The 20,811-nt window shown below is 39.7% G+C and overlaps 1 protein-coding gene across 1 annotated transcript in view; it reads right to left on the reverse strand.

Annotated features, from left to right (window-relative positions):
- Nucleotides 1-7,120: 7,120 nt before the first annotated feature.
- LOC115113216 (VPS10 domain-containing receptor SorCS3-like) overlaps nt 7,121-20,811 on the reverse strand; it is a 63,573-nt gene continuing 49,882 nt past the window's right edge. Inside the window, exons 14-27 of the mRNA XM_029640608.2 lie at nt 17,571-17,672; nt 17,139-17,256; nt 16,751-16,884; nt 16,101-16,214; nt 15,704-15,875; nt 15,118-15,301; nt 14,723-14,856; nt 14,389-14,512; nt 13,990-14,102; nt 13,664-13,795; nt 13,344-13,443; nt 12,324-12,429; nt 11,985-12,145; nt 7,121-8,023 (exon numbers count right to left, since the gene is read on the reverse strand). Of these exons, the coding sequence (XP_029496468.1) occupies nt 7,959-8,023; nt 11,985-12,145; nt 12,324-12,429; nt 13,344-13,443; nt 13,664-13,795; nt 13,990-14,102; nt 14,389-14,512; nt 14,723-14,856; nt 15,118-15,301; nt 15,704-15,875; nt 16,101-16,214; nt 16,751-16,884; nt 17,139-17,256; nt 17,571-17,672 (1,759 nt within the window). The 3' untranslated portion in view covers nt 7,121-7,958. The remainder of the gene's footprint in view (nt 8,024-11,984; nt 12,146-12,323; nt 12,430-13,343; nt 13,444-13,663; nt 13,796-13,989; nt 14,103-14,388; nt 14,513-14,722; nt 14,857-15,117; nt 15,302-15,703; nt 15,876-16,100; nt 16,215-16,750; nt 16,885-17,138; nt 17,257-17,570; nt 17,673-20,811) is intronic.

Genomic DNA, 20,811 nt, shown 5'->3' on the forward strand with positions numbered 1-20,811 from the left:
GTGCCAACCATGGTGATCTTCCTCTTCGGGAGCTGCTGCCTGAGTTCGTAAGAGGTGAAGACATTTTCACACGTGACATTGTGCCCCCTCAGTCCATCTGTCACATCAAGCACAACCCGCATCCCCTGGTTCTTCTCCGGGCCTCCACCTGTTAGCTTCCCTGTGTATACTTGCATCTTCCAAGCGTTACTGGATTGTGCATTACAAGCCACCCATGTCTTGGTGCCATACTTTGCTGGCTTTCTGGGCATATACTGCTGGAAAGGACAGCGACCTTTTGACCAAAGAGATTACTATCAGTAACTAGTATCAGTGTCACAGAAAATGATCACAGAAGTCAATGATGTTACAGCAATACATAATATGATTAACATTGAAAATCACTTACAGTTGAAGTCTTGCCACAAGTAATTTTTCCAACAATTGTTTACAGACAGATTATTTCACTGTATCACAAATCCATTGGGTCAGAAGTTCACATACACTAAGTTGACTGTGCCTTTAAACAGCTTGGAAAATTCTAGAAAATTATGTCATAGCTTTAGAAACTTCGGATAGGCTAATTGACATAATTTTAGTCAATTGGAAGTGTACCTGTAGATGTATTTCAAGGCCTACCTTCAAACTCACTGCCTCTTTGCTTGATATCATGGGAAAATCAAAAGAAATCAGCCAAGACCTCAGAAAAATAATTGTAGTCCTCCACAAGTCTGGTTCATCCTTGGGAGCAATTTACAAATGCCTGAGGGTACCACGTTCATCTGTACAAACAGTAATACACAAGTATAAACACCATGGGACCACGCAGCCATCATACCGCTCAGGAAGGAGATGCGTTCTATCTCCTAGAGATGAACGTACTTTGGTGCGAAAAGTGCAAATCAATCCCTGAACAACAGCAAAGGACCTTGTGAAGATGCTGGAGGAAGCAGGTACAAAAGTATCTATATCCACAGTAAAACGAGTCCTTTTTTGAGATAACCTGAAAGGCCGCTGAGCAAGGAAGCAGCCACTGCTCCAAAACCACCATAAAAAAGCCAAACTACGGTTTGCAACTTCACATGGGGACATCGTACTTTTTGGAGAAATGTCCTCTGGTCTTATGAAACAAAAATAGAACTGTTTGGCCATAATGACCATCGTTACGTTTGGAGGAGAAAGGGGAGGCTTGCAAGCTGAAGAACACCATCCCAACCGTGAAGCACGGGAGTGGTAGCATCATGTTGTGGGGGTGCTTTTCTGCAGGAGAGACTGGTGCACTTCACAAAATAGATGGCATCACGAGGGAGGATAATTATGTAGATATATTGAAGCAACATCTCAAGACATCAGTCAGGAAGTTAAGGCTTGGTCGCAAATGGGTCTTCCAAATGGACAATGACCCCAAGCAATCTTTCAAAGTGGTGGCAAAATGGCTTAAGGACAACAAAGTCAAGGTATTGGAGTGGCCATCACAAATCCCTGATCTCAATCCTGCAGAAAGTTTATGGGCAGAACTGAAAAATACGTGTGCGAGCAAGGAAGCCTACAAACCTGACTCAGTTACACCAGCTCTGTCAGGAGGAATGGGCCAAAATTCACCTAACTATTGTGGGAAGCTTGTGGAAGGCTACCCGAAAAGTTTGACCCAAGTTAAACAATTTAAAGGCAATGCTACCAAATACTAATTGAGTGTATGTAAACTTCTGACCAACTGGGAATGTGATGAAAGAAATCAAAGCTGAAATAAATCATTCTCTCTGCTATTATTCTGACATTTCACATTCTTCAAATATAGTGGTGATCCTAACTGACCTAAGACAGGGAATTTTTATTTGGATTAAATGTCAGAAATGGTGAAAAACTGAGTTTAAATGTATTTGGCTAAGGTGTATGTTAACCTCCGACTTCAACTGTACATAACATATATGAAAATAAAAATGTACCTCTGAATGGAATCAGTTGCTCATCCATTGTTACTTCAGGCCCAGGGTTGTAGAGGTATGGCATATGCTCCACCCACTTCTCCCAGACCTCCCTTATGGCATCCAGTTTGTCTCTCACACGTCTTGCAGGTCTTGTCTCACGGTTATTAAACCGTAGCATTCTTGAGAAAGTGTTAAAGACTTTCAGTGGCATCGTGGCACGGACAATTGCATGTCTACTCTCTGCATCCCAGAGTCTACATGTAGCCTCACCTCGGGACCTATACACACCCGCTAAGATTAGCAGCCCTATGTAGGCACACAGGTCAATCTCATCCATCCTTTTCCAGTTGTCTCCATATTTAGGAAACCCTTCAAATGTGTCATCTCCAGGATGATATTTTTGATGGCTGGTGTGATGAACGCGTAGAATATTGAGGCGATGTCCTGAGCATGGGCAACTGCATGTCTTGTGGGCCCCGGGGTAATCCTTATGACATTTGTGCTGCCCTGGTTGTCATATGGTGACAAGGATCCTGCTAATTTGCTGTTCTTTGACAAAAATGTCTCTCTTTCAGCTTGAGGGATTTCTTCGATGATACATCGTGCTCTGGGTTGTATTCTTCCCCATCTTCTTCTTCAGTTACCTCCTCCTCCTCTAAATCATTGTTCCCTTGTTCCTCCTGGACATCTGAAAAATGTCAGATCTACGACATGTTGGGCACTGAAACGTGCAGTCGTGGCTTCAGCAAAGAGAGAACTTGAGGGGACTGTCATCTGTAGCGCATTTATAGCCACTGACTGCATTCCCCATTAGTAAACAATGCTTTCAAGCAATGTTTATTTTGTCTGAAACATTGTTTATTTTGTCTGTGAACTGTGAGTCATGTGTGGGGTCGTGGAGGGGAGAAGCACAAGAACGTTTTAGTTTTGTCTAAGTTCAATCAGTAGCACATATAATCTCAATTTCTCATTGTGTGTGTGTGTATGTGTCTTGGTGGTTTTTCTGGTGTGTAAATTATTTGATAATTGTCGTGTCAACAATGAACCTAAGACAATCTTTGTACCTTGGTGGTGTACAGCTTTCATGGAACTATGAACGAAGTCGATGTTTCACTTTTTCTAATGTTGGTGTCACTCTAGGAAAAGTGATAACATTTCAAGTTGAAAAAATATAATTTAGTGTCTGCTGTTAAACATAAGACAACACAAGGGTTAATCATGAGAATAGCATGATATTCACCCGCTTTTCGTTGGGAGGATCTAAGAAATGAAGGTGTGGTGGAGTTTGGTCTACAGATAAGCCTTTTTATGACCTTGACTTTATAATTCCACCACTTTTCGTTTTTTTCCCATATAAATAACAGCATTCTCCATGCACTGCAATTTATAAAATGGATAAGAGCTATTGATAAATGCTAGGTAAATGAGTAATCCATTTGGAGATGGGAATTGTAAATACACATAGCAATTGTTTAATTTGGATTATTTTCCTTATGATCCCTGGATACGAATGTAAAACCAGCCATATTGAAGCAAGCAGAAAATCATATCAATATGACATGTATTGCGGCCCGTTATCCACAGTGAAATAGGCTATAAATAAATAGCTGTCCCGTTATTCAGAATTTTAAGTGTGTACCCTCATAATTTGCGTGGATGAAATTTGGACACCAAAGGTATAGGCTTCTGTAGGACTGAACCTACTGAGTTGATGTCCCAGAACTGCTGTTTTCAACTCTCTAGAGACAGCAGGAGCGGTAGAGAAACTCTGAATGATCGGCTATGAAAAGCCAACTGACATTTACTCCTGAGGTGCTGACCTGTTGCACCCTCGACAACCACTGTGATTATTATTTTGACCATGCTGGTCATCTATGAACATATGAACATCTTGGCCATGTTCTGTTATAATCTCCACCCGGCACAGCCAGAAGTGGCCACCCCACATAGCCTGGTTCCTCTCTAGGTTTCTTCCTAGGTTCTGGCCTTTCTAGGGAGTTTTTCCTAGCCACCGTGCTTCAACACCTGCATTGATTGCTATTTGGGGTTTTAGACTGTGTGTCTGTACAACACTTTGAGATATCAGCTGATGTAAGAAGGGCTTTATAAATCAATTTGATGTATGCCTATGCCAGTGCTTTTCTCTATTTATTTTATAATTTGTATCATATTAGACACTATGGGGAGCCACCATCAGTAATACCCACATACATTTACAACTATCACTTTAGTGTTAGTTTTCTTCAAGTTGTAACTTACATTTTGCATCATTCCATTCCGTTGACCTTTCTTTCCTCTGTCACGTGAAGTTGTTCCTGAAGGTCGCTAGCATTAGTGGATCATATTAGGCTAACGTTGTGCAATCATTTGGGACATTAATCATTATGGAACTCAGACCACACGTAGCAGGTTAAACCTGCTAATCAATATATTTTGTTCGTAAAGGCTCTCTAAAACATTTTTTTTTAATGATTGATACATACTTATATTTGCCTAAATAATCTAAAAGATCAAGAGTATTTTTTAAATCTACCAGTTGGAGCTGAAACAGAGACGAAGATGCATAGATGGCATTCATTCATTGATCCCTATTTTCTGAACCCATTCTAACGATGTATTGTAGTCTGTCAACAAAATTGTAATTAAAGGTACACTGTATTTAAAGTGTTGGCTTAAGTTACATGTACTGAAAACCCTATTGAATGAAAACTCCACGAGATCATCTGTTGGCTAGGAAGTGGGAGGGTTTTCAGCAGCTGAATTACATTTATTCAGTACGGACAAGGGAACCAAGCTTGCAAAGCCTGTTATGAATTTTCGTAAGGTAAGTCTGAACACCAACTACTGAGAAGTGCATAGGAAAGGCATGTATAAGAAAGATGCAATTCCCTATGTCGGAATCGGGCCCTTAGTGACTAACTACATGGAAATTATATTTAAACAAAACAATAAGAGAAATGTCTTAACGTGTGGTTTATACAATCAGTCAATGTTGTTGTTGGGCATTAATACAATATTTAAAGCTCGTGGTATTCAGATGCTAACTTGAGATTCATGCAAAAAACTCTCCACTTTTTTCTCATGTTTGGATGCAGACCATAATGCATACGTAAGGTCTATGACTGTGTTATGTAATTATTATGACAGTATCTATGTTAGATGTGGTGGTTGTAGGAGGATGGAAGTTTCCACATAGCACATACCAATACCAGACAATACCTTTTTTTTGGCTCTGCTGGATTTTGCCCTTTAAGCTTTGAATCAGAAGTTGAGGGCACACTCAAATTGGAGACTGGTAGACCCCAAGACCTCCATGAGAATGGCATAGTTCAGGATGTACCATGCAGGCTTTATCTATGTCAAATCGTCGAGTTTCTGAAGAGTTTTTTTTTCGGATGAGACAGGGACAGAGAATTTCTGCATGCTCTATTTTTCTCGCACACTGGATATATGCCATGATGTCAACACTTGGATGCTACCACTCAACTTACGGTATTGTTGCAGACATTGCCATCGAAACTTCTTTCCTTGGGCAAAGGACTACTGGGTAAAAGATTCACCTCCAATCTCCTTGTGTTCCACATGGGACTGAAAGACTAAAGAATATCCCTCCTTGTCAACAGGAGTTTCTCTCTTGTCGACAGGAGTTTCCTAGCCAGAGATGACTGACTGTTTTCAGTAGGTTGGGGCCTATGCTGGATAATCAGGAAGTGTGTGTGTCAGTGTGCATGTCTAGCTTTAGCTGGCAGATATAAGGCATATGTGTTCCAGCCAGGACTCACTGTGCAAAACCTTTGGGCATAATAGTAAAACAGAGATTCAGGAAGCTGGGGGGTGTTTGTTTTAGAGGCTGTCCCGATGACAGTACAGACAACTCCTCTGACAGAGAGGACAAACATATAGAAATAGGTTTGTTTGTCTATCACTTCTGTTGCAAACAATTATTACAAGGTAGACTATCATTGAACCATGGTGAATAACGTGAAGCATTACACTGTTAAAATGAGGTGCTTTGTAAGACCAAAACTAGTGGCAACTGAGCTGCCAACAACTGAAGGAGACAAAACTGTAACTGTGGTAGATTATTGAAACACATTATCTTGAGATGTTTTGAAACATTATACCGTGTGTTGTAACACCACTTAATCAAGTATTTTGCAAAACCTTGCCAGAGACTGGGATTATTAACAAAAAAGGTTGAAAACCCTATTATAATGTTTTGAATCCTGTCTAGTACAGAATTAGATCCCCTTTTCTGAAGTGTCTTAATGCTTAACATTGTTCTATGTATTTTATCATTTGGCAGGCATTGTCAAGCACAGTGTTCAAACCACCTGCAGTAACTGGTGGTTGAATTGCAAGAACTGAGGATTCTGCACTTGCCTCTGCCATTGGTTCTCGAGTAGCACAGCAGTCTAAGGCAATGCATTTCAGTGCTAGAGGTGTCACTACAGACACCCTGGTTTGAATCCAGGCTGTATCACAACTGGCCGTGATTGGGAGTCCCATAGGGCGGCGCACAATTGGCCGGTGTAGGCCATCATTGCAAATAATAATTTGTTCTTACGTCACTGACTTGCCTAGTTAATTAAAGGTAATCAGGGTAGTAATGGAGTCCAGGTGTGCATAATGAGGGTTGCCAAGTGTGCATGATGATGGGTTGCCAGGACCTGCAACGTCGAGTGCCGGAGAGGGGACATTTTTTACATCAAAATAAAGCATCATAAAAAATAAAGGTGGACTTCCACAAAAAAAAAATCACCATAGGCCCTTAAAGTATCACCAATCAATTTGTAGGTTATCAACCATTTGCATTTCTAATTCATTGATTGTATGAAAAACTGTTTTTTGTTGTTGTGTGTCTTGATGCAGACTTCTACATGCACTGAAATCCCTATTAGCAACAATATTCAGGTTGAATAACCACTTTGGGTTACTCAGAGTACTACATTTCTGTTTTAAAACACATTCTGTGTATTAAAACATTTACATCCTCCAGACACCAGATCTCAGCTTACAGTAGGTGCATTACCTTTCATGGTTTCATTACACAATCATGGTGTTTTAAGACTTTCTGTTTTTACAGTATGGTCATCAATTATCAGAATCCGTGATCAAGGCTAGTTACCTTGAAATACATCAATACAATGTGTACATGTAAAAAACAACATAGGCCTACTTTCATAGAAAAATACATTTATTTTGAACAATTACAACACTTCATTTTGTTTACAGTGAGAACTATGGGGTAAAAACTGAAATATTAGCTTATCTAACAAAATTAACAATACAGTATAGCTCATGCACTACAATGTTAAGCAACTTTTGCTAAATCTTCAACAAGACCATCCCATAAATGGTTTAAAACATTTACTAATATTAAAATCACCATGATCAACACTTGCTTACCTCATCATATTATCTTAGATGTTACAGTTACAAAGTAAATTATGACATGCTAGAAAAAGTGAGAAATATTATTATATTAGCAGTAGGCTAATAGAAAACCACCTCTGTTCAGTGTGCCAAGATTCTATAATGGACAATCTAATAAAAAATGTTGGCATACATGCTTTTTATCCACCCGTACACCTTTTAACAGCCTCAATTATATCTAGAGATTGTTTCCCAAGCAGCCACACTAATTTGTAGTATGCCTTTCTGTGTTATTATTTACATTCCACCTCCCTTGTGTAATAGTACAGTCGATACAGTTGTCATTATCAAATGTACATCTGTAAGATAATCATGTTGCGTTAAAGTTTTGATTAGCAATGCTATCTGGCACTGAAGAAAACAATTACTCTTTCAACAATGGCATGTTCTTATGCCTATTTCTGACATTCACAGATGTCATATTACGCTTCCTCAATACTCAAGTAAGGTATATACACCAAATGTATTCTCCTGCTATACAGAATCCCAAAGTATTGTGAAATACATATTAAGTAGCAATTCTCGGCGACCAAAGTATAGGGTGAAAACAAAGCTTTTTAAATTGGTACATTGAAACACCACAACCTGTACTTACAGTATTCATAATCTAATTTCTTAAACATTAGTACAAGTAGGAAACTCTCTTGTGATCACTCTCTCCCCATTTCTTCCATTTTCTCCTGGTGATAGAATATATAAACACAGGTATAATTATTATGAATAGTGCCCCCAAAGACACTATTGTCTCCAACACCCCAATAAAGCAAATTACCCCAGTTGGTATCATTTGAATGTTTTGATGTTGGCAGCAATTTGAGGACCTTTGTGTCGACCTACCAACTAAACTAGCATAGGAACCACTGCAGGCATCAGAGTAATCATGGAATCTTAACTTTTTATGGCTGGGGGCAGTATTGAGTAGCTTGGATGAATAAGGTGCCCAGAGTAAAACTGCCTGCTACTCAGGCCCAAAAGCTAAGATATGCATATCATTAGTAGATTTGGATAGAAAACACTCTGAAGTTTCTAAAACTGTTTGAATGATGTCTTTGAGTATAACAGAACTCATATGGCAGGCAAAAACCTGAGAAAAATCCAACCAGGAAGTGGGAAATCTGAGGTTTGTAGTTTTTCAACTCATTGCCATTCCAATATAAAGTGTCTGTGGGGTCATTTTGCACTACATAAGGCTTCCACTAGATGTCAACAGTCTTTAGAACCTTGTTTGATGCTTTTACTGTGAAGGAGGGCCGAATGAGAGGGGATTGAGCCAGGTGTCTGGCAGATTGCCACGAGCTCGTGACGCGCGGTCATGTGAAAGTTAGCTTGCATTCCATTGCTTTTCTAGAGACAAAGGAATTCTCAGGTTGGAACATTATTGAAGATTTATGATAAAAACATCCTAAAGATTGATTCTATACTTCGTTTGACATGTTTCTACGACCTATAATATCACTTTTTTGACTTTTCGTCCGACCTTTCGGCTGGACTGGTTTACCAAACGCCCTAACAAAAGGAGGTATTTGAACATAAATGATGAACTTTATCGAACAAATCAAACATTTATTGTGGAACTGAGATTCCTTCGAGTGCATTCTGATGAAGATCATCAAAGTTAAGTGAATATTTATAATGCTATTTTTGACTAATGTTGACTCCACAACATGGCGGATATCTCTTTGGCTGTTTTGGCACCGTACTCAGATTATAGCATGGTGTGCGTTTTCAGTAAAGCTTTTTTGAAATCTGACACAGTGGTTGCATTAAGGAGAAGTTTATCTATAATTCCATGCATAATAGTTGTATCTTTTATCAATGTTTATTATGAGTATTTCTGTAAATTGATGTGGCCCTCTGCAAAATCCCTGGATGTTTTGGAACTACTGAACATAACGCGCCAATGTATACTGAGATTTTTTTAATATAAATATGAACTTTATCGAACAAAACATACATGTATTGTGTAACATGAAGTCCTATGAGTGTCATCTGATGAAGATCATCAAAGGTTAATGATTCATTTTATCTATATTTCTGCTTTTTGTGACTCCTCTCTTTGGCTCGAAAAATGGCTGTTTTTCTGTGACTTGGCTCTGACCTAACATAATCGTTAGGTTTGCTTTCGTCGTAAAAGCCTTTTTGAAATCGGACACTGTGGTGGGATTAACCTCTTCAGTCGACCCTCTACTTTTTTGAACATTTTGTTAAAAATCGCGCAACATTTCAGCGCCCTGCTACTCATGCCAGGAATATAGTACGTTCATATGGTTAGAATGTGTGGATAGGAAACCCTCGGACGTTTTTAAAACTGGTTAAATCACGACTGTGGCTATTACATAACGTGCGTTACATCGGAAAGCGCAGGAAAACCTGATCACAGAAAATGGAAATAAATATCCTTGCGCCACTTCAAGCAATTGTTAACAGTGAGCCGAATTAGATAAGACCGAGCATTCAACTCCCACAGCATCCCCATGTTGTCTAGAGTCTTGTGAATTGAATCATCATAGATTCTTGGTTGAACCGAAAGAGGGGCACGACTTACCTCCGGTCTCCGCCCAGATCATTCCGGAAGAGCTCTCTCCTGAAATTTTTTCCAAGACGACAGCTAATGATATTTACATCGCCTACGGATGATTTTTATCGCTTATTAACGTTTACTAATACCTAAAGTAGCATTACAAACATATTTCGAAGTGTTTTGTGAAAGTTTATCGTCTACTTTTTGAATTTTAAAAAATGACGTTACGTTGTGAAATCGCTGTTTTTTTCGTTTATCACACAGTCTACATATAACGATATCTTGGCTTTATATGGCCCGATTTAATCGAAATAAAGACCCAATAGTGTTTATGGGACATCTAGGAGTGCCAACAAAGAAGATGGTGAAAGGTAATGACTGTTTTCTATTTTATTGTGCGGTTTGTGTAACGCCGAAATGCTAATTATTTTGTTTACGTCCCCTGCTGTGCTTTTCTGTTGTAGTGTATTGGTGCATGCTATCAGATAATAGCTTCTCATGCTGTCGCCGAAAAGCATTTTAAAAATCTGACTTGTTGCCTGGATTCACAACGAGTGTAGCTTTAATTTGATACCCTGCATGTGTATTTTAATGAACTTTTGAGTTTTAACTAATACTATTAGCATTTAGCGTAGGGCATTTGCATTTCCAGAGCTCTAGTTGGGACGCAAGCGTCCCAAGTAGAGGCAAGAGGTTAACAAGAAGTGTATCTTTAAAATGGTGTAAAATACTTGTATGTTTGAGGAATTTGTAATTATGGGATTTCTGTTGTTTTGAATTTGGCTCCCTGCACTTTCACTGGCTGTTATCATATTGATCCCGTTAGCGGGGATCTCAGCCCAAAGAGGTTTTAACAGACACACAACAGCCATATTATTGAATCCAATGGTACAAGTTAAAGCTCCCATATTGTTCTGACCATTGAGAATAAATAGTTGGGATGCAACAGAAGAGAAATCTATCTGTCTCCGATCACTAAGGTCTGCTGGAGGAGAGACCTGCTGTGAGATGAAGATTGGCCAAATTGCTGACCTCTCAAAAAGCCTTCCGCCCACATGTCTATCAGGACCACTGCAGTAGCACTATTGTCAAAAACAGTCAGCAGTCCCCCTGATTTAACAACCCAATGGTTTCCCTATGTTGACCTTTATGCACACACGTACACATGGATTTTGTACTGTACATATGTGGCAATGGTGGAGTAGGGGCCTGAGGGGGAACACAGTGTGTTGTGAAATCTGTGAATCTATTGTAATGTTAAAAAATGGTATAAACTGGCTTAATTTAGCTGGGGATCCATATTAAATACAAATACTTACAGGAGCTTATGGTACAAAATAAGACAAATCAATGGCACTTAAGGGTTTGTCAAGTACAATACAGTAGGCCTACACCATGAAACATTCTGTATCTTAAAATGGCTAATCATAATGCCCTCATGACACTGAATATTGATACAATGCTTTCCATTGCAATCCATAATTTTATCAGAACTCAATATCTGACACAAACCTATTCTGATAGACGATAAGGTGCTGTGTTGTTTTTATTGCAGCTCGCTTGACGCATTAGCTATCTCTTTGAAAATATGTGAGTTAACTGACTAGCTAGCAGTTTGTGGCTTTTAAACTTGCTGTCCTAGCAATGATGAAAACGTATTACAATGTTTCAATTATACCTTTTATACCTTTTAACCAATGTATTTAGCGTGATTAATTATTGAAATTGCAAATGAACTTGATGTCTATTACGACAATTTACAATATAACTATTGCTCATATGTTACAGTGCACAACAGAGATTTGTCTTCTGCTGTGTGTGGACAGATGATTTACATAGGCTACGGCATGTGATGATTTTCATGGGAGCTTGGCTCTGGCTCATGGGAGCTTGGCTCTGGCTCATGGGAGCTTGGCTCTGGCTCATGGGAGCTTGGCTCTGGCTCATGGGAGCTTGGCTCTGGCTCATGGGAGCTTGGCTTGGCTCATGGGAGCTTGGCTTGGCTCATGGGAGCTTGGCTCTGGCTCATGGGAGCTTGGCTCTGGCTCATGGGAGCTTGGCTTGGCTCTAGGTCCATTAGGCAAGTCCGCCACTTTTCTATACGGTAAGGTCTAACTTACCTCTGGTCCTGGCCTCCAGTTCTTTCTCTGTAAGTTCCTTCTCTGAGGGGAACTCACTGTGCGTCATCTTGGACATGGTGTTGTTCTGCCTAACCGTGCCGATCCTCTCCGGCTCCTTTTCCTGGTTCTCCTCAGCCTGGACATGGATCCAAGGGATTTTCCTAACAAGCCAGACACCACTCTACTGACGTCATGTGAACTTAAGCTGCAGTTCTGTAACAACTTCACTTCTTAGTTGATATTTAAGAGTATAATGTAGCTTTTGAATGCCACTAAGACAAAATAAGAAAAAAATTGGTTGGCTATTACCAACCAATCAATATTATTACGAGAACATACCTTTTGAACTTGAAGATGAAGAATGCAACTAAACCAACAAACGCCACAGATAGCAACATCAGCATGGCTGAGCTACTGTGAATTGGGTTGGAATCGACCAGAGGTGCTGGGGAAATACAGAGACAGAAAAATACTTTAGCCTACAGATTTCTGCTTTAGCCAATTATTTTGTTGATATCATTAATTGAATGTAGTTATGTCTTTGTTACTCTTGTCTATAACTGTTCTGTACTTTCTCATGTACTTTATGTTTTGTGCTGACCAAGAAGAGTAGCTGCTGCATGAGCTACAGCTAATGGGGATCCTAATAAACTAAAGTAAAAAAACATCCAAAACGCGCAAAAAAAAGAGTTGGTAAAAGCAGAAACAATTTCAATGGGAGAAAACAAGGGAAGAAACCAGCAATCATTCATTTTTATTCACTTAGCAGGTGTCCATTAGGTCTGAGTGAGCATCTGTCAAGTTTCATTTTAAGAAGGGCCTCCATCCATGAGGTCCCGCTCTTTCTCCCTACGCCACTGAAAGGTTTGCGCTTAGTCATGGCTTTAAGTGCTGAGGCATATTATTCAGAGTATGTATTAACCCACCCCCAACCAATCTTTCTCTCTTCCAAGAGGAGACCAGTGAAGTCGTTGACCTTTCTACAGCATTTTAAAGGCACCTCAGACCTTTCCATGCAGACACAATTTAAGACACATCAGTGACTGAATGAAAAGGGTAAAGTCATGATTGACAAGTTGTAGTGATATGCTAATATCCAAATGACCCTGTTGATTACCAAGGTGTATACTAAAGGTAGCTGTTGTTAAAAGTCTCATTGATTGCATGACTATAAGACAATCTACTGTAATAAGCTAGTTACAAAAGAGATTCAAGGAAAAATATCTATCCATGTCTGATGTTGACATCAGGTGGTGAATTGAGTGTCGGTACAGTGCTTATTATAGTATTTATAATTGTTTATGCATTGTTATTTAGCATTTTATACTGTGAAAGAGTCAAAGAAAAACTGCAACTTACCCGAAGTTAGCTGTGTGATGTAAACAATTATTTGAGTGTCAGGTTTCAACTCAAACTGGATCAATCCTTGGTTCAGGGCATTTATAAGAATGTCTGATATCTGTATCACAGAATTGAAAAATGACATGGCACCCCAAAATGTGCATTTGCAAAGATTATTCTTTCAAATTTGAAGAAAAGCTGATGATAACATTATCTTGGAAAACCAATTAAATCAGTTAAACCCCATTGGTGATACAAATGTGAATTGTTTTGTAGATTAATTACAAGATAAGACGTTCTAGAAGATTTCCTAAAGTACAAACAAAAAATATGCTTACACTCACTAAGCCCTCTTCATTCCCTTTCCCATGTTCAGACAACTGAGTCTCAGGCAGGATAAATAGTTCTGCTGTTGTTGGAACACCTGGAAACAACGATACCAACAGCTGCTCTTCTGGAAACCCAGACACCTGTAACAGCAGTTTTCCAGTCAAACACGCACACTGCTATCGTGGGAAAACACATCATACTCCACATCTATGTTTACTTTACTTCCTTAAAATGTCACATTGAATTAAAGAGGGTTATCCTCATCATGACCATAAAAGCAATTGCGTGACAACCTCATGACGACTGTTGTCCCAGAGGGAACTTAGTCCTATACCTGTGACACAGCTGTCCTCACCACACGGCCCACATCCTCTCTCCACTCAGGGATGTCAGGGTTGTGCTCGTCCAAAGTCGGTGAGAATGATAACAGCAGGGATTTGAAGAACTCTGCAAAACATGGAGGATGATTCCATGAACCCTCTACCACAAAGCTTTGCCGTGTGGCAACATACCATTAAGAATCCTTCAGTTTGCTGGAATTGCTTACAACCTAACATGAATTTACAATTTACTCTTCTTTCTCATGACATAAAGGTGAGTAGAAAGGAGTAGAGGTGACGTCCACATTCTCACTAACAAGGCAGTGTTAACATGGATACAGAAGATGTGTGATTAAAACAAGCACCTATGTTGCATTCATATTAAAGCCTTCGAAGGAGTCCTTTCCACTCACCTTTAACAATGATGACCTTGGTATCCTGCAGTATGTTGCACCCAGAAGACACCTGGACAACGACCCTGTTCATGCCCTCCTTCTGAAACGTGTACGCGATGCTTCCACCCAAGGTTATTAAGGACTGGGTTTTGCAAGAGAAAGCGAATGGCATAGAAAACCTCACAACCTTTTGCCTTTTGCAGCACACATGGAATTCACAAAGGACCAAAATAACGTGCTGCGAATAAACAATTCCAATCTACAATACAACAAGGTACCTGAACTAGGCAAGGTGTAGCACCCACACAGATACAGCAGGAATGGTCAGTGTAATTGGGAGAAGGACTCTCACCTCAGAGCTGTTTTCAAACCACCAGAAAAAGGTTAGTGTTCTTTGGTGGACGGGCCAGACCACAGCAGTTAGGTTGGCTTCCTTCTTCCTGATGGCCACAATAGGAGCTGAGAGATACACACGCTCCACTGGGCCTGAGACACACAAGAGAACCACATTGGCCAATACAAACCAAATGCAGTCATTTTGGTAACAGTAAATTGGTTCATTTACAAATCCAACATAATCCAATAGCTTCATAAGCACTTAAAATGCATTGTCAATCTATAGTTCTTGACGTATGATCATCTGTAATCTATGCTGGTGTCAGTGGCTTACTGCGGTAACATGCTTAGGCAGGAAAAATCATGAAACCACATGAGACATAAGGGAGCCAGTGTTTCTTGTTGACATACTGGTGATATGTAAGAACATGGAGCTGCTGTCATATCCCTGGCTGTTCTCAGCATGTGCTGTCACTCTGAAGATCCCAGGTGCTCTATAGCTGTGTTTGATCCCATCGCCTCTCCGGCTCAGGTTGTACATGACCGTGATGCCATCCCCAAAGTCTAGCTGGATATGTGTCCACAACGAGTTTCCCTGGAGACAGGAAGTAAGACAGACATCATTAGTCAGAACAGATTGTTATGACACTGCATTATCTTTCACAGGGAAGAGTTGTCTAGGGAAATACTTGGGATGAGATTTGAGATTAGACATAGGAGAAGCACTCGGGAGACGAGAACAAACAAGAGAGAACTCAGGAGGAGCAAGTGAGAGATAAAGATAGAAAGAAAAAGAAACAGAGACAATGTAGTGAGTCATAGTGCTCTTTCATTCCAAAACCAGACAAAAGCGCTTCAGACTCTGGGGACTTCACGTCATCCAACACTTCAAAAGCACAAGATAATCCAGGACAAACTTCCACCGCTCCATGATGAAATAATAATAATATGCCTACTAATGACACAGTGTTGGTTAGTGGTGGGAGAGGAGACTCACATCGTCCAGATGCACCAGGAAGGTGATGTTACTGCCCAGGTTGGCGGTGAGGTCTCCATGGCTGGTGGTCAGTCTGAGGCCTCTGGGAGGCCTGGGGGAACAATGCTGTTTCCTGGGGGAGTACACATCCTTTCCTCCCTCTTTGCAGTTATTAGACAAAACCTTCCTGTACCTACCAGTGACAACATTCACAGCATAGATGTCATTTTATAATTGAGAGTGAGACTGGATTTACTGTAGTCTCAATGCAGAGAGAGTAATTTGCTGAACAAAGGGCCCTATTCAATCAAAAACAATATTTACTGAGTGGTAAAACACTGAATATCAAATCACTGCACAGAAAGAGTGTTATTTTGCACAAGGGAGGAAGGAATGAGGGATAGTACAAGTTACTTACCCTGTGCTATTGAGGTAATTCTGGCTAGTGCTACAGCTTCTTGGTACCGTATTTGGGTCGAACCAAAAAGCAGGTGAACACTTTCCATCAGCTTGACGTTCATACCCATAATCACTGTAAAACATGAGACTGTTCATAAAATACTATCTACTTTCCCCTCGCTGACACTAAAAAGCTTTTGTAGTTGCGCAATAGGACAGTTATTTTTTGTATGACTACAAGACCAGTGACATGATCGTTGTCAGAAGAGATTTTCAGAGATAAAGATACAATACATTTAGAATTAATTTAGCAATTCCTTACTTATTAATTGGATGAAAATAAATAATTTGTCATTATGTAAATTAGACAAGCTTAGTCACATTCACAATTTGCAAACCATAATTGGATTGTGTGGATGCATGCACAGTGGCTACATGTAATAAACTGGAGAACATTAGGGAAATTGAAGAGGTATAAAGTTGAGCAAACTAATCGTTTTGGTGATTAGATATGTGATTAGGGGGGCTGTTAAGTCCTGTGAGGCTCCAGTAATTAAGAAACAATTCCATTTAATGTCCAGCAGAGTGTTGGGGGATGGGTTACATATACAGTCCCCTTGCCTATTCACTGATGTAACAACTGAGGAAGTCTACCATAACTTTACATACCATTCAAAATCATAGGCCCTGCAGATGCATGGTTCTGAGGATATGACTCGGGAGTAGTCCTGGGTCAGCACACAGCGGTTCCCTGGCCTCCGTTTCATAAAGGTCTGCTTTTCTCCCATCACACATGGCTCTCCCTATCAAACGCATTACATTTCATTCCCTGCGGTGAATTTCATTACATTGATTCAATGTTTTTTACAGATCAATAGCCTGAAATTATATGAATGTACAATGTGATTCAGCTGTGTGTGTGTGCGTGCGTGTGTGTGTGTGTGTGTGTGTGTGTGTTTGTGTACATGCATCCATGTGCTGTGTTTACAGTGACAATAAACAAACATGCCTATCTTGATGTTGGCATCAAATCAATAACTTTCATTATGTACATAACCTTGTTATGTAGGTTCCAAGTCTGATAATCTCCGTCCATGCATCTCCTGCTAAAGATGGCTTTGTAGTCAATCTTTATCAGCTGCCATTCTGAAATACGACTTAAGTGTCCAGTGAAACTTAAATCAACGAAACAGAACATTAGGTAAGTTATTAGCCTTATTGTCTTTGTCTCTTGTAAAACGTGTATTGCTGCTGTGGCCCAGACATTCAATTTAAACACATTAACAAAAATAAATAACTTTGCAAACACAGCTATGTGTATAGTACCTCTGGCAAACAAAACACTGTAAATTGAGAAATTAAGTTTAGGTGCTATTTACCGATTCATGCATAATAACAACACTATTTTACTTTCATAAACAGATGACCTGTAACCAAGAACATGAGTTCTTTGTTTACTTAATGTTGACCCAACCCTAACTCCACTTACGTGATGATGTGATTCTCTGGTTGCATAAGAGCTCCATCCAGAAACAAAGGAACCAGAGAGAAACTGTGACGATCCCATTTCTTACCCTCGTCCAGACTTATCCTATTTCGCAACACAGGACAACAAATATTAACATCTGATTAAAGTAGTAGTTAATTTACTATGCTAGTAATGGCATAATTACATGTACACCACAATTTCAAACTCTCTGTCATCTTTGTAATATTTGTAAGGTGTGACAATGAAAAGAGTTTAACAGAAAATATTTCTAGCCATTTCTACAGAGTCCAAATTCCTAGTGATACCGTTTTTAAGATGCATTCTCATCATGGATGAAAAATGAAGTACCGAAATCAGCCTGTTCTCTATGTGGAAAAGTATCCTAACTCTGCACTCAATAATAGAACTAATGTTTCACAGGTCTAGGTAAATGTCGAGGGTGACAAAACCTAAAAAAGAGATATGACTCAGGCTCTAACAATTGAGGGACTTAAATCACCCTTCACAGATGTTAATTGATTGTGACACTGTTTCAGTACGGGGGATATCAAAGTATCTGGTGTGACAGGGTTCCAACAACACAAGGACCCTGGCCCACAAAGTCCCCCAATACTTCAAACCTGGACTTGGCAATATTTGCATAAAAGTCATTTGTGAAAATACCCATGAACAGTGCAATGCGGTGACAGACATTCTATGTTGAAAGGATTCTGACAGTTTTGATGTGGTGAGAGGAACAGTTGCAGTTGCTGGAGACAGACAACCCATGCAAATATACCTTGCTAATCAGCATTTCAAAGGCTAAATGTAATCGTATGCAACAACACAACCAAAACTGAAATCAGAATTAAATTAACTGTGTCCTTAAATGGGAACATCAACATTAGTCTTTAAGCATTGCACACCTGTTTCTGAAATCAACTGATAAGGCACAGTATAATGCATCTTTACATACAATGTATATCATTATTATACTACCATATACAGTACCTTCAGAAAGTATTCACACCCCTTTACTTTTCTGCATTTTGTTGTGTTACAGCTGAAATTCAGATTTTTTTTTGTCACTGATCTACACACAATAAACAAAGTTAGAATTTTTTGGTAGAACATTTTCCAAATTGATAAAAAATGAAAAGCTGAAATATCTTGAGTCAATAAGTATTCAACCCCTTTGTTATGACAAACCTAAATAAGTTCAGGAGTAAAAATGTGGATAAAAAATGTGGTCAATAGTGGTAAAAAAAAAAACTCCCCATCTCTGTACCCCACACATACAATTATCTGTAAGGTCCCTCAATCGAGTAGTGAATTTTAAGCACAGATTCAACCACAAATAACAGGGAGGTATTCCAATGCCTTGCAAAGATTTGTCAAGATAAAAAAGCAGATGCTGAATATCCCTTTGAGCATGGTGAAGTTATTAATTAGGCTTTGGATGGTGTATCAATACACTCAGTCACCACAACGATACAGGCTTCATTCCTAACTCAGTTGCTGGACAGGAAGCAAACTGCTCAGGGATTTCAACATGAGGCCAATGGTGATTTTAAAACAGTTACAGAGTTGAATAGTTGTAATATAAGAAAACTGAGGATTGATCAACAAGGTGTCTGCAGCATTGTGACGTATTTGTAGGCATATCATTGGAAGATTGGCCATAAGAGACTACATTTACCAGGTGTCCGCCCGGTGTCCTTTGTTGAAATTGCTGCGTAATCTACAAGCTGCACGCAGTCATCCAGTGATTGAGAGGAGAGAGGAGGCTTCCGATATATCATGAAGAGATATGTGAAAAACACCTTGAACGATATATCATGAAGAGATATGTGAAAAACACCTTGAGGATTGATAAACAATGTTTACCATGTTTCAGTCGATATTATGGAGTTAATTTGGAAAAAGATTCGGCGTTTTGATGACTGAATTTTCGTTTTTTTTTGGTAGCCAAACATGACGCAGAAAACGGAGCGATTTCTCCTGCACAAATAATCTTTCAGGAAAAACTGAACATTTGCTATCTAACTGAGTCTCCTCATTGAAAACATCCGAAGTTCTTCAAAGGTAAATGATTTTATTTGAATGCTTTTCTGGTTTTTGTGAAAATGTTGCCTGCTGAATGCTAACGCTAAATGCTATGCTAACTATCAATGCTGTTACACAAATGCTTGTTTTGCTATGGTTGAGAAGCATATTTTTGAAAATCTGAGATGACAGTGTTGTTAACAAAAGGCTAAGCTTGAGAGCTAGCATATTGATTTCATTTCATTTGCGATTTTCATGAATAGTTAACGAATGAGCTTGCGAATAGATTTACAAATCCTGGAACAGGTTGTTTTCGTACTAAACGTGACCTACAAAATGGAACGATTTCTCCTAAACAAATCATCTTTCAGGAAAAACTGAACATGCGTTATGGTAATAGGCTTGAGGCTGTAGTCACGATCCCGGATCCGGGATGGCTCGACGCAAGAAGTTAAAAGCAGTGGTTCGCGCTTTCAGTTTTGAGCGAATGCTGCCATCAATCCACGGTTTCTGGATGGGGAAGGTTTTACTAGACGCTGTGAATACGACATCACCGATGCACTTGCTAATTAACTCGCTCAGCGAATCAGTGTATTCATCAATGTCATTGTCCGACGCTATGCGGAACATATCCCAGTCCACGTGATCGAAGCAATCTTGAAGCGTGGAATCCGATTGGTCAGACCAGCTTTGAACAGGCCTGAGCACGGGTGTTTCCTGTTTCAGCTTCTGTCTATAGGCTGAGAGCAACAAAATGGAGTCGTGGTTAGATTTTCCGAACGGAGGGCGGGGGAGGGCTTTTTATGTGCCCGGGTCACGCATTCAATATGCTGATCAAATTTAGGGAGTCTTGTTTTCAGATTAGCCTTGTTAAAATCCCCAGTTACAATAAATGCAGCCTCAGGATATGTGGTTTCCAGTTTACATAGAGCCCAATGCAGTTATTTCAGGGCCGTCGATATGTCTGCTTGGGGAGGATATACAGGACTGTGATTATGATCGAAGAGAATTCTCTTGGTAGATAATGAGGTCGGCATTTGATTGTAAGGAATTCTAGGTCAGGTGAACAAAAGGACTTGAGATCCTGTAAGTTCTTACGATCAGACTACGTCTCGTTAATCATAAGGCCTCCGCCCTTCTTCTTACCAGAGAGATGCATGTTTCTGTCGGCGCGATGCGTGAAGAAACCAGGTGGCTCTACCGACTCTGATGACAT

This window comes from Oncorhynchus nerka, linkage group LG28 (genome assembly GCF_034236695.1).
Source record: "Oncorhynchus nerka isolate Pitt River linkage group LG28, Oner_Uvic_2.0, whole genome shotgun sequence".
NCBI classification, from domain to species: domain Eukaryota; kingdom Metazoa; phylum Chordata; class Actinopteri; order Salmoniformes; family Salmonidae; genus Oncorhynchus; species Oncorhynchus nerka.